The 14,195-nt window shown below is 22.9% G+C and overlaps 2 protein-coding genes across 2 annotated transcripts; one reads left to right on the forward strand and one right to left on the reverse strand.

Moving 5' to 3' along the window:
• Positions 1 to 501: 501 nt before the first annotated feature.
• On the reverse strand, positions 502 to 4,918 carry LOC122507913 (cancer-related nucleoside-triphosphatase homolog). The gene is made up of 4 exons (XM_043620921.1): positions 4,786 to 4,918; positions 1,208 to 1,376; positions 972 to 1,077; positions 502 to 881 (listed from the first exon to the last, which is right to left on the reverse strand). The coding sequence occupies exons 1-4, from the start codon at positions 4,838 to 4,840 to the stop codon at positions 606 to 608; spliced, it is 606 nt and encodes a 201-aa protein (XP_043476856.1). The 5' UTR covers positions 4,841 to 4,918; the 3' UTR covers positions 502 to 605.
• LOC122507912 (DDB1- and CUL4-associated factor 5) lies at positions 4,862 to 13,667 on the forward strand. The gene is made up of 9 exons (XM_043620920.1): positions 4,862 to 5,084; positions 5,280 to 5,560; positions 6,215 to 6,395; positions 8,745 to 9,008; positions 9,280 to 9,506; positions 9,683 to 9,897; positions 9,975 to 10,239; positions 10,339 to 11,043; positions 13,239 to 13,667. Exons 2-9 carry the CDS (start codon positions 5,365 to 5,367, stop codon positions 13,511 to 13,513), a joined length of 2,328 nt encoding a protein of 775 aa, XP_043476855.1. The 5' UTR covers positions 4,862 to 5,084; positions 5,280 to 5,364; the 3' UTR covers positions 13,514 to 13,667.
• Positions 13,668 to 14,195: the final 528 nt, after the last annotated feature.

Here is a 14,195-nt window from a genome sequence, read left to right on the forward strand (position 1 = left end):
AATATTTATCGAATAAGATTATTATTATAATGCTAAATAGTATATATAATCATTATTAAATTTTAATAAGAATTTTTTTCTTAATTTTTCAACCTAATTGAATTTTTGCGAAGAATTTTATTCAATATAAAAATAATTGAATTTCGGTTTAAAATTTTATTATTTCTAAAAATCATTGAATTGTTGAAAAGAACTTTGTTAAATTTTTTTTAAATAATTGAATTCTTGCGAAGAATTTTATAAAAATCTTTTTAAATAATTGATATTTTTCAAAAAAAAACTTATGAAATTTTGTATTTTAAATAATTGAATTGCTGTGAAAATTTTATTACTTATTATGTAAATAATTAAATTATTTCGAAGAAATTTATTTAAAATTTTGTAAATAATTTAATTCTTGTAAAATTTTGCCAAGAAAATATTAGTTTTGAATAATTCAAAGTTTAAAATTTAAAAAGATTTATTGCAAAAGAAAAATTAAATGAATAAACATGACTAAAATATTTTAAATCATTATTTTATTCTTTCTTAATTAAATAGTAACATTTTTTTTTACAAATTTTATCGAAATCTATATTCTTAGAGGTATATTTTTAATTATATTTTCAATTTTTTGGAGATGTTCGACAAATGGTTTCGTAAATTTCTTTTGGTAAAATATTTCGATTTTCACGATTAACATCAATAATTTTACATCTAGAGTCTTGGTAAAATTTTTTAAAAAATGAAATATATTTCGGTGGAACTTTATGCATTTGAGGAATTGTGGCGATAATAATGTTCTTCTTAATGTCTCCTTCAAAAAAAAGATTATTCACAGTAGAAAAAAATTTATCGCTGAATAATTCCATCTTTCCGATTTCATCGATAAACAATACGTCCTGCAAAAAAAGGAAATAATTTCAAAATATTTTTTAAATAACTAATTTGCAAATTTAATTATTTTTTTGTTGTAAATTATTTATATTCACCATTTTTGAATCCAAATTTGCTAATGCAGTGCTTTCGAAATTTTCAATAAAGACGTGATAATTTCCAACGCAATGTTTTTGAAATTGTTGTGGCTTCAATACGTTCCTAAATTGAAAAAAAAATAAATTTAATAATTATTATTCATAACTGGTTTTCAATTTTATAATTACAATCAAACACAAAAATACAATATTAGAAATTTTTAAAAAGAAAATTAGAATTTTGAAACACTTACGCGACACGAGCAAGTGGAGATCGAATTTCAGAATTTTTTATTGAAACTACATCGAAACCAATTCTTTTTTTACTTGAATCACGAACTTCTTCTGTATAAAATCCATCAATGGAATATTGTTTCTCTAACAAGGAAATTAGTTGTTTACATATCGTTGTTTTTCCAATTCCTATAAAAATAAAAATATTGTATTGCTTTAAATAATAATGTAAACAAAACCTTTCTTTTTCGAGTATTTAATAAAGACAATCTAAAAATTTATTTAATAATTTCATTATTTATAAAACATAACTATAATAATATAACTTTACAATAGAATCTTTATTTAAATTACAATTAAAATAAAAAAAGTAAACATAACCTAAAAAAATCATTTCTTTTCCTTTGAACTAAAATTAAAAAATTTTACCATTATTTAAAACAAAAAAATATAATAAAAAATTTATCACTTTGCAGAAATGTTAAATTCGTAGAAAACAATTTAAATTAATAATTAGGATAATTAGAAACATATTTATTATTACCTATCAGCAGTCACAAGTTTTTTTTATGTTATTCATTCATACTAAAAAAAGTAATAACATTTCTTTAAAATACCATCTTATGATTAACAATCTTTGAAATTTGTTATTCTTTCTATAATTTTTTATATAAAACATTTTTAAAGATTTTTCTACACTTGTAAAACTTGTAAACAATTACACAGAATAACAGTGTTGACAGCTGACAGGTGGAACATATACTAATATGATTATATATGGGGCATTCCACGCCAAGTCGGACACCTTTTGACTTTTGCATCTCCGATTTTTTTCAAATATTTTTTTTCTTTTAGTGCTCGTTGAAATGAGCTACCATGATTTTTTTCAAATTTTTTCATTAAGCGGTTTAAGAGATACAGGTTTTTGAAAAATCACGTTTTTTACGTAAATTTTTTTCTGAAATGCTTATAACTCGGACAAAAATTGATCAATTTTGACGTTCGATATATGAAAATTTTTGTTTTTACACGTAGTTTTTGATAAAAATATTAAAAATTTTTTTTTTTAAATTTACCAAAAAAATTTTAAATTTTAAAAATAAAATTTAATTTTTAAGAATGTATGTATCGATCGATTTTTTTCAAAATTTTTTGTAAGAAACTGGTACTAAATTAAGAATTTTTAAGCCTAGTCTGATGATGGGCAAACGATGGGATCTATTTGTTTCTGATTTTTCAATTTTTATATTTATAGCTAAAAGTATGAAAAATGAATTACAAGACGTTCAGGATATTAATTACTTTATTGTAATTTTGAGAAAGCATATTCATATGTAGAAAAACATTTAATTTCGTGACCGTTTAAATATTTTAAAGGTTTGAGATGTAGCGGATGAACGCAGCGCGTAAAATAGAAAAAGGCCAACGCACAATGAAATCTTAAGACGTGAACTTATAACAAAACAATGAGATAGAAGAGGACAGGAGCTTTGTCTGTCCTTCTCTATTGCATTCTTACGATAATTCATTCATTTTTCATACTTTTAGCTATAAATATAAAAATTGAAAAATCAGAAACAAATAGATCCCATCGTTTGCCCATCATCAGACTATGCTTAAAAATTCTTAATTTAGTACCAGTTTCTCACAAAAAATTTTGAAAAAAATCGATCGATACATACATTCTTAAAAATTAAATTTTATTTTTAAAATTTAAATTTTTTTTGGTAAATTTAAAAAAAAAATTTTTTAATATTTTTATCAAAAACTACGTGTAAAAACAAAAATTTTCATATATCGAACGTCAAAATTGATCAATTTTTGTCCGAGTTTAAGCATTTCAGAAAAAAATTTACGTAAAAAACGTGATTTTTCAAAAACCTGTATCTCTTAAACCGCTTGATGAAAAAATTTCAAAAAAATCATGGTAGCTCATTTCAACGAGCACTAAAAGAAAAAAAATATTTGAAAAAAATCGGAGATGCAAAAGTCAAAAGGTGTCCGACTTGGCGTGGAATGCCCCATATACTATTTAGCATCATAATAATAATTTTATTCGATAAATAATTAATTTATATACTTGTAAATGATTTACAATCATATTACAACAATAAAAACAATTATTAATTGCGTTAATTAATTAATTAAGGTAAAAAATCGTTAGTTCCGGGTTTGTCCGCAAGATATAGGTAGATGTCGCCCCAAAAAACGTCCTTTTTTTGTAGTTTTCGAGTTTTGCATTGAATTCGCCTTTGTCGCAACTAGAGTTCTCATTGGCTAGATTTAAATTAGCGCGGGAATAGCAGACCAATTACTGCGTGCCATGTGTGAATGCGCCTTTAGGTTTTACAATACTCTCATTGGCCGGCTCAGTTCGCGCGCAAATTTGAATCTAGCCAATTAGGGCGCTAGTTTGGACGAAGACGAATTTAATGGAAAACTCAAAAACTACCAAAAAAGGCTGTTTTTTGGGGCGACATCTACCTATATCTCGTGGACAAACCCGGAACTAACGACTTTTAACTTAAATTAATTAATTAACGCAATTAATAATTGTTTTTATTGTTGTAATATGATTGTAGATCATTTAAAAAGGTATAATTTAGTTAATTATTAAAAAATATTAGTATTATATTTTATATTATTATATTAGTTAGAAAAATCTTGACAGAACTGTCAGTCTATGCAGAGCACGCAAAGTAGAAACTGGATCTAACGTGTTTTGTCATTAATTAATTCCAAGTTTTTAATTGACTTTACAATTGTAATGTGATTGTAAATCATTTACTAGGTCACAATTAAGCTATTTATCAAAAGAGTTTTATTATCTTTACATTTCATTAAGTGCAATGTAATTTTGTTATTGACACTACGTTATGGGTATGAATGTAAACAAACTTTTGTCAGTGTTCGTTTAATTTAAAAAGAAAAGTTATTGATTTAAAATGATCGGAGAATATTTAAAGATAGTTCATTTACATAATTATTAAAGAAATTACAAGTTATCTAAATTACTAAACAAAATAATAAATTGAATTTTGAGGTTATGTTTACTTGTTTTCTTAATTTTAAAAATTGAATTTTTAATTGTTATAAGAATTGAAAGTTTAGTAAATTGAGTTTTATTGAAAAATTAAATGTTTAATTGAATTAAAAATAACTGAACTGTGATAATTTATTGCTACTTTTTGGAATTCGTCACAAAAGTATATAGAAAATTATGGAGATTTTCATAAAAATTAAATAATTTTATTAAAAATTTCAATTTATTTACTTAATTTTTTTTCTCTTTCTCAAAAGAATTGCTCGATCGTAGAAGTTGGAAATAAATTAAAATGAATAAATTACTTTAATTAGAATCGATCTCCCTGAGCAATCAGTTTTATTACCAGTAAAATTAACAATTATAATTAATTAAATAATATTGATTTACAACTTACTGAATAATTATTTTGTCAATAATAATAAAAAATTGAAAAAAATACTGTCAAAATTATCTATACAATTACATACGGATTATAATTATAAAAGATTTATCTTGTGTTTTTTAAAATTGATAATCATTATAATAAATAATTCAAAATTAATAAATATATACCTGGTGGTCCAGTGAGAAGTATTCTTGTGAACCGTGTCGCGTCGCCAGTTGTCATATTCACTTTCAGAAAAGTAGTAGCACCGGTTGTCTTTATAAATTATAATTTTTCCCAATAAAAATTATTTTCTCTAATGCGAAGTTAAATTTTACACTTTCAACATTTTAATAATGGACCAAGTAAATAGTCAAAAGAACTTTCAGAAAACGTTGAGAAATGAAAAATATTCACAAACTTGGAGCAAAGTGAAGTGACTGAAAACAAATCAGATCAGCTGATTTCAAAGAAAGGATATTCCTGTGTACGTTTTTTTTCAAGTATATATTGTGTGTATGTGTATTCCGTCATTTTGTCCGATGTTTGTTTCAATTGCACAATTATTTGCAAAATTATTGAGAATTTAAGATTGGTTTTTTTTTGATAATCAAACATAATTATTTTAAATAAACGGTGAAGAATTTTGATAAACAAATAATGGTTTATTAATTATATGAAGAAAGTAACAGTGCTCGAGAATGGTGAGAATCTAATGGAAAGATTATAATAGCGAGGAAAAATAAAATTTTGGAGTCGAAAAGAAAATGGCTTATCCAACACTTTACAATCCATTGTCGTTTGTTATTAATCGACAAATTAATGATAAAATTAATCATCGTCAAAGATTGGTAAAGGCAAGATTTGAACATTCGGAAAATCTCTTTAGAAAAAATCTTCTTTCACATTATGGATGCGTGAATGCAATCGAATTTTCAAAGTACGGCGATCTTCTTGTGTCAGGTAAAAAATTTTATTCAATAGATTTTTTTTTCTCTATATAAAAACGAAGACTCGATTTGGTTCGATCATTTATTTTTGAAAGAGAATATTCTGGGCCCGAACCATAATGTATGTTAATTTTCTTCTGTATTTTTTATTTTATTTTTAAAAACACTTTCTATTGAAGTACTGAAGGAATATTTATAAAACGATTAATATCCATTAAATATTTCGATATCATTAGTGATAGTAAAATCTTTTTTTCGATATTTTTTTACATTCTTTTTTTAAATGTATTCTTACAGAAATGTTTAATATTTTCATGTCAATTGTGACATTTTTTCTTTCCTTTAAATTTAAGAATAAAAATAATTATTTTTTCCCCAATTCTCATATTGATTTTATTTTAATTTTTTTTTTTTTTGAAATTTTAACAAAACAAGTATTGATAGTATAAAAATCGTTACAATATGGAACCATTTTAATTAATTAAATATTCAATTTTAGAAAAAATTATATTAATTTAAAATCATTTTTCCACTTTCGTAATTTTTTTCTTGCTTAAACTATCAAATATTTGCTGAATTTGCAAAAAAAAAGAATCCAAAGTACGGAATAAGTAAAAAAAAAATGTTAAAAAGAGAAATATGTTTTTTAAAAAAAATCTTTTTGTAGGAGGTGATGACAGAAGAGTTCTATTATGGAAAGTGGAACAAGCGATTCAGGGAACGGAGAAACCTGCCGTGATGAGAGCCGAACATTCAAGCAATATATTTTGTTTAGGTTTCGATAACAGTACATCAAAAATATTTTCAGCCGGAAATGACGATCAAGTTATTGTTCATAATCTTCAAACGTAAGAATAATCATCTCCTCATATCTGAAAATTAATTACTAAAATAATTAACGAAAATTTAGTTTCAAAACAAATCCATTACAATTTATTTTCAATTTTAATTATTATAATATTTGTATAATTAATTGCATTAAAATTTTTAACGGAATTTCTTCTTCAATTTAAAATTAATTAAATTTATTAAATTTATTAAATTATTTTCAATTTAAATATTTCTGAATATCCAAAAGAACGAAATTTATTTATTTCTTCTTTAAATTAAATTTTTATCTCAGTAAGTTTGCATCACTTTAAAAGAAGCTTCCTTCACGAGGAGAAAAATTAATTTTTAAAGTAAAAAATGTAAAAATTAAGATTTTTGAATGTAAAATTTAAGATTTTTATTTTTTATTCCAATCAGTAATTTCTGACAATATTTTTAATAAAAAATATTTCTGTAATTTGAACATTCAAAACTTGTTGATCATTAAATTGTAAAAAATGTAAGTTTAACATTTACTTGGTTTAGAATTAATTGAATTAATTAATTTTGTGTACAAAATAATATCATGTTCTTTAATTTTATTTAAAAATTCAAAAAACTAATAGAATTCTGGAAGAATATCAATTATAATTTTTAGAAATTATTAAATTTCAAACGGTTTTGCATTTTATTTAAAAATTTTAATTCCTGTTGACAAATAAATAACAATAAGTAAGATTTAAATATTTATTTAACAAAAAATATCTAAATTTGATAAATTTAATTTAGAAATCCTGAAAAACCAGGTTTTTGAAAAATTGTAATTCAAATTTTTAGTTAACAATTCTTCAAAAATACAATTATGTTTTAAAAATAATGTTTAACATTGAAACAATTGGAAATTTTCTCAAATTTCATTCAAATAAAATAAAAAATTTTAAGAATTTTATTTTTTCACTTTTAAAAATTATTTTCAAAACATTTGTAATTTTGAAGAATTGTTAACTAAAAATTTGGAAAATAATTGAATTTTACAAAAAATTTCATGTTTTAATAATTAAATTCTCGTAGTTAAATTCTGCTAAGAATTAATTTAAAAAAAATTCAATTGAGAATTTAGAAAATAATTGAATATCAGAAGCGTTATAAAATAGGAATTTTAAGAAATATTTCAATTTTGAAAGGTTTTTAAATTTAAATCTTTGAAAATTATAATCGTTGTAAAATTATATCTAATAATATTTAAATGTTTATTATAAAGTAATATTAAGATATTACTTTCCTTTAAAAAGTTATTACGGTTTTGAATAATTTTAATCAAAAATTTTATAAAATAATTGAATTTTGGAAGATTTGCAATTGTAATTTTTAGAAATAATCAAATTTGAAAAGGATTTACATTGAAGTTATTTGAAATTTCAATTCCTTTGAAAAAATATATAGCAATACGTAAGATTTAAATATTTATTTAACAAACATTATTTCAATTTGAAAAATTTAATTTAGAAATTCTGAAAAAAATAAGTTTTTGAAAAATTGTAATTAAAATTTTTAGTTTAATTTACAAAAATGATTTTAAAAAATTTAAACAATTGGAATTTTTCTCAGATTTGATTAAAATAAAACTTAAATTTTGAAGAATTTTATTTTTCACTTTTAAAAATTATTTTCAAAACATAATTGTATTTTTTTAACTAAAAATTTTGAAAATAATTGAATTTTATAAAAAATTTGATGTTTAATGAAATAAATTCTCGTATTTGAAATTTGAATTCTGGTAAAAATAAATTAAACAAAAAATTTAGTTGAAATTTTAGAAAAATAATTAAATATTAAAAGCACTATAACAGTAACTTTAAGAAATAATTCAATTTTAAAAGATTTTTTAATTCAAAACTTTGAAAATTGTAATCGCTGTAAAAGTATAATTGTATTTAAATGTTTATTATAAAAAGTTATTAATATATTATTTTCCAATAAAAATAATTAAAGTTTTGAATAATTTTAATAAAAAAATGTTATAAAACTGAATTCAAGTAAGAATTGAATTAATTAATTAAAATTGAATTTTGGAAGACTTGCAATTTTAATTTTTAGAAATAATTAAATTTGAAAAGGGTTTTACATTGAATTTATTTGAAATTTCAATTCCTGTCTAAAAATAAATAATGAAATTTTAAATTGTTAATTTTACAAAAATATTGAATTTTTGTATAATTTAATTTAGAAATTGTGAATAAATTAGGTTTTTTAAAAAATGTAATTAAAATATTTTTATTTTTATTTTCTGTTTAAAATTTATTTTTTTCAAAAAGTTTGATTATTATCATTGTAATTTATTTCGTTTGATTTGACAAATCCTTTTACTTTGATTCTCTGTTTTTTAGGGGAGATCCACTAAATTATTTTCTCCACGAGAAGGCAGTTTTTGGTCTGTCAATTCATCCGCAAAATGATTTTGTTTTTGGAAGTGCTTGCGACGATGGGAGAATTCTCATTTACGATATTCGAGGTTCCAAGGAGTCTCTGTGTTTGGCACAATATAAAAGTGCTTTTCATTCTGTTATGTTCAATCCAATTGATTCGAAAATGTTGGCAACTGCAAACGCAAAAGAAGGCGCCAGCATATGGGACATTCGAAAACCATTAAAGTAATTCTTCTTTTAAATTTCTAATTCTATTCTAATTTTTAATAATTCTAATTTTTTAATTTTTCTTATTGAAAAAAAGTAGTGGTCAAAAAGTTACTCGATTTTTAAATACTTTTATCTCGATTTACTATAATAAATACTTTTATTATAATATAAATATGTCGATTTCGAATACATATCGATTTCTTGAATTATTATTATAGAATAAATTTTATGTTTGTTTTGTATTATTTTAGAATAAATTCTTATAAATTTGTGTACAATTTTTCAGACCCGTTTTACAATATGGAACGGAAGGACCATCGCAAAGTTGTATGTACGTGAGATTTAATTCAGCGGGAAATAAATTACTCGCCCTTCGAAGGCGATTACCACCGATTTTGTATTCAATCGATTCTCCGAAACATCTTTGTCAATTCGATCACTACGAGTACTACAATAGTTGTACCATGAAATCCTGTTGCTTTGCAGGAGACAATGATGAATATGTTCTATCAGGCAAGATGTTTTTTTAATCAAAAATAGTATTTTTACTATAAATAGTATTTTATTTTTTTAAACTCAATTTTATACCTAATTTTTATTACCTTGTTTTATATTTAATCTAAGCGAATTATTGTCAATTAATTTAAAGAGAGAGATAAATTAAAGTTTAAAATTCTTTTTTCTTACAGGTTCTGACGATTTTAATTTATACATGTGGAAAATACCAGCCGATGACATTCAGTGGGTAGATTCGGCACATATGAAACTATGCGGTCATCGATCGATTGTAAATCAAGTGCGTTACAATAAAAGTAGTTGTATTCTCGCATCCTCGGGAGTGGAAAAAATGATCAAACTCTGGAGTCCATTTTCCCTGGGCTATGAATGTTTGGGCGGACTAAAAGTAAAATTGAAGAACTAATTTTTTGAATTTTTTCGATAGAGGATACAAAAAAAATTACAATTCTTTTCTTTTTGTAGAAAAATTGCGGAATTCAGGAAAAGCAACGAAGAGTATTCGCGCACAGTGAATATATTGAATTGGTTCTACGAAGTGGACATTTTATGACTCACGACTACAGTCATCAATCGACAAAGGAAGATCCTCGAATGATGGCCTTTTTTGATTCTCTCGTTCAACGTGAAATCGAAGACTGGAGTTCCGAGGACGTAACAGCGCCGCAAACACCAAGCGATAATGATAATTCCCTCGTGAATAATACTTTCAACGCAACCGATTCAGATGGTAGTTTTAATCAAATTTATTCCTCATTAAATAATTATTAATTAATATTTATTAAAAAAAAATAATTATTAATTATTATTAATATAAAAAATATTCCAGATTCAACAGCATCGGATCGTCAATTAATGCTCTCATTTCTCGGCCCGACGGTTAATTCACGAAATATATCCGCTGGAATGGCACCCGAGCGTTCATCAAAATCTCCAAATCGAATAACACGTCTCATAATTAATTGTCGAACAAAATTAATGAGATTGGCTGGTAAGGAAATACCGGAGGCAGCAACAATATCACCGAATGCAAATGGTGCCAGTGTTGTTACTGCTTCTGAAACTGGAAGTACATCGAAATTAAAATCAAAATTAAAAGGCGCAAAGAGAAAAACGAGTAAATCTTCATCAACGACTACAACAACAACAGGAGCAGCAACAACAACAGCAACAACCACAACGAGTGCTAGTAGAACAAGAAAAAGATCATCGACATTGATTGAAATTCAAAACGATGAGCAATTGGATACAATGCAACCGAGTACAAGTTCAGGTCTTGTTTCACAGGTTTCAAAATACAATTCAACATCGTATTCGGATAAACAATCGAGTGAGAGTAATTCTGATGATAATGATAATGATGGTGCTGCAGTTAAGAGGAAAATAACAAAAGTTGATTTAGATAGTTCGCCAAAATGTCAAAAAAAGAAGCACAAAAAATGTAAGCATCATGCTAAACGTGAAAGTGGAAAGAGTTGTAAAAAGAAGCAAAAAGTTGAAAACGAAAGCGATGATGAGTGGTGGAAAGAAATGGGTATGTAACCATTTTTTATTTATTAACAAAGACAAATTATTTAATTAATACGTTTTAATTTCAAAAAAATATTCAAAATAATATTTAAAAAAATATTCAAAATAATTATGTTAAAAAATAAATATTTTATAGGTATTTATATTTATTTATTTATATTTATGATTTTCGAAAGAATTCGTTTGCGAATATTTTCAATTCTTTTTTTCCAAATTAATTTCTAGTGAAGTTCCAAAAATTTTAAACGTTCAAGTGAATAAATTATTTTCGACAAAAATGTTTAAAAAAAATTTCTAACTTTATTAAAAATCGAAAGCGTAAATTAAACATTTAAGAATTTTATAAATTAACTTTATACACGTAGCGCAATTTCTTTTTTGTTTCCTAATTCTTTTGATATTTTATTTCAAAATGTTTTGAACTTTAAAATAAATGAAATTTAAATTTCATGTTTTGAATTGAAAATCAGAATTTAATTTTTAAATTTAATTTAAAATTCTATAACATGAAAATTGTTACTGAACTGATTAATTCAATAATTCTTAATTAATAAAGATTAAGTAAGTAATTAAATAATTAATAAAATAGCTTAAAAATTTCCTTCATGAATATAAAACATAATATGTTTGTTAAAATTAATTCATAATTTTTGTAATTTTTATAACTTTGGATCTGAAATATTTTTATTCTTGCATAGAATTTTATTAAAATTTTTTAAAGTAATTTGTTTCAAAAAATTTCTTTTATTAAAATTTAAGGAAATAATTGAATTCTTAGGAAGAATTTTATTAAAAGTTTTGAAAATAATTGGATTTCTGCGAGTTCTCCGAATATTTTATTTCAATTTTAAAAAATAATTGAATTCTTTCATAAAATTTGATAATTGTTTTGAAAATAATTGAATTCTTAAGAAGAATTTTATTAAAAGTTTTGAAAATAATTGAATTTTTGCGGGTTCTCCGAATATTTTATTTCAATTTTAAAAAATAATTTAATTCTTTCATAAAATTTGAAAATTGTTTTCAAAATAATTGAATTCTTAAGAAGAATATTATTAAAAGTTTTGAAAATAATTGAATTCTATCGAAAAATTTGCTCAACATTTTTTTAAAAATAATTGAATTATTGGGGAGAATTTAATTAAATTTTATAGAAATAATTGAATTCTATCGAAAAATTCGCTGCAAATTGTTTTGAAAATAATTGAATTATTGGGAAGAATTTCATTAAAATTTTTGAAAATAATTGAATTCTTGAGACGATTCTATTTAAATTTTGGAAAATATTGGATTTCCTGCAGGTTTTGTGAATATTTTATTACAATTTTAAAAAGCAATTGAATTATTTTAAAAAATTTAAAGAAAATTGTTTTGAATATTTTTGAAAATAATTGAATTCTTGGGAAGAATTTTATTACAAATTTTGAAAATAATTCAATTCTTTCGAAAAATTTGAAGTAACTTGTTTTGAAAATAATTGAATTCTTGAGAAGAATTTCATTAAAATTGTTTGAAAATAATTGAATTTCTGCAAATGATTTTATTATTTTTGAAAATAATTGAATTCTTGAGATGATTCTATTAAAAGTTTTGAAAATAATTGATTTTCTGCGGGTTTTGCGAATATTTTATTACAATGTTAAAAAATAATTGAATTCTGTCAAAGAATTTGATGAAAATTGGTTTAAAAATAATAATTGAATATTTGGGAAGAATTTCATTAATATTTTTGAAAATAATTGATTTTTTGCAAAAAAATTTATTATAATTTTTAAAAGAATTGAATTCTTGCAAAGAATTATATTAAAATTTTCGAAAATTTACTTGTTCAATAAGTGAATTTATTTTTAATTTTGAAAATGAAATTATTCAGAAATTAAAGTTTATTTGAAAAATAAATTTTCTTCATTTTGAAATTTCAAGACTTTAGAGAAACCATTGAAATTGTATTAATAACGTACCTACAATTTATTGGAATTAATAATTAGAAATCGAATATTTTTATTTTTATTTCCAATAATTTTCAAAAAAAACTTTGAATGGATTTTGTATATTTTAATTTTAATTTTTTTGTTTTCTAATAAAAATGAACTAATAAAAATCTAAAATAGAACAAAAATTAAAAAAAGTAGAATAAATAATAAATATATACAGAATAAAATAAAATTACTAAAAATAAAATATCAAAAATTGTTACAGTTCTAGGTACTAAATCGGAAAGCAATCAAAATGAAACGCCGGCAAAACGAACGAATAAATTAGCGAAACAATTATGTTCAACTCCAGACAGTGGAATGGGTATATCGACATCAGAAAAAAGTCAATCGTCCGCCCAAAGTAATAGCAAAAGTGCCGAGACTTCAGATGACGAGGAAAATTTACGAACTTTTCAGTCATTTAAAAAGAAAGTTGACGCTATAAAACGCACTTATCGTAAACGTACCATGTCAGAAGCGTCCGATTCTTCTGACTAAAAACAAAAAAATCTAACCACTTTTTTTTTATTTTTTTCCTCTTTGTAAATAATGGAGCTGTGATTCCTTTTCCTTGAGATATTTTTCTAATACTAAGTTAAAATCCCAAACAAAACGAAAATTTATCATATATATAATATAATTATTTTATTCATTTTTTTTTCTTTCGCGTTTTTTCTTTTCTTTAACATTTTATTGTTCATTGTACCCATCATCGCTTTCAATTAAAATAAAAACAATCATTTTTATTCAAATTTCGATTCAAAATTGATTTAAAGAAAAAAAAAAACTTATACGATTCTGTATTTTTTTCTATTTATAAATATAAAAACTGTAATTTTTCTTTTATTCGACAACTGAGTCAGAAATTGATTAAAAATGATTAAATATTTTTCAGATAGTTATCTAAATGTTTTTAGGTGAACTAAAATAGTACTTTGATGTATTTAAAAAAAACTCGAGAATTATCGATTTTTGAATTTTAAATTTTTTAAACTTCGATAATTTTCGAAGTCAATATATAGTTATACAATAGTTGCAAACTACTTTGTATATAAACACACATATATGTACTTGTATTCACCATCGCTGTTTTTTATAAAAACAGTTAAAAAAAAATATTTCCAAGTAAATAAATTAATTCTAACTTGTATTTTTTCTTTCTCTCTTTAAGATTTTTTTT

This window comes from Leptopilina heterotoma, unplaced genomic scaffold (assembly GCF_015476425.1).
Source record: "Leptopilina heterotoma isolate Lh14 unplaced genomic scaffold, ASM1547642v1 Lhet_52, whole genome shotgun sequence".
NCBI classification, from domain to species: domain Eukaryota; kingdom Metazoa; phylum Arthropoda; class Insecta; order Hymenoptera; family Figitidae; genus Leptopilina; species Leptopilina heterotoma.

What these genes read in the sequence shown, in the direction of transcription:
- LOC122507912 (XM_043620920.1), top strand. Translation starts at nt 5,365, where the DNA reads ATGGCTTATCCAACACTTTACAATCCATTGTCGTTTGTTATTAATCGA. An exon ending in CGGCGATCTTCTTGTGTCAG is followed by an intron (nt 5,561 to 6,214) that starts GTAAAAAATTTT and finishes ATCTTTTTGTAG; the next exon opens with GAGGTGATGACAGAAGAGTT. An exon ending in GACATTCGAAAACCATTAAA is followed by an intron (nt 9,009 to 9,279) that starts GTAATTCTTCTT and finishes ACAATTTTTCAG; the next exon opens with ACCCGTTTTACAATATGGAA.
- LOC122507913 (XM_043620921.1), bottom strand. Translation starts at nt 4,840, where the DNA reads ATGACAACTGGCGACGCGACACGGTTCACAAGAATACTTCTCACTGGA. An exon ending in ACTTCTCACTGGACCACCAG is followed by an intron (nt 1,377 to 4,785) that starts GTATATATTTAT and finishes TTATTTTTATAG; the next exon opens with GAATTGGAAAAACAACGATA. An exon ending in TCTCCACTTGCTCGTGTCGC is followed by an intron (nt 1,078 to 1,207) that starts GTAAGTGTTTCA and finishes TTTTCAATTTAG; the next exon opens with GAACGTATTGAAGCCACAAC.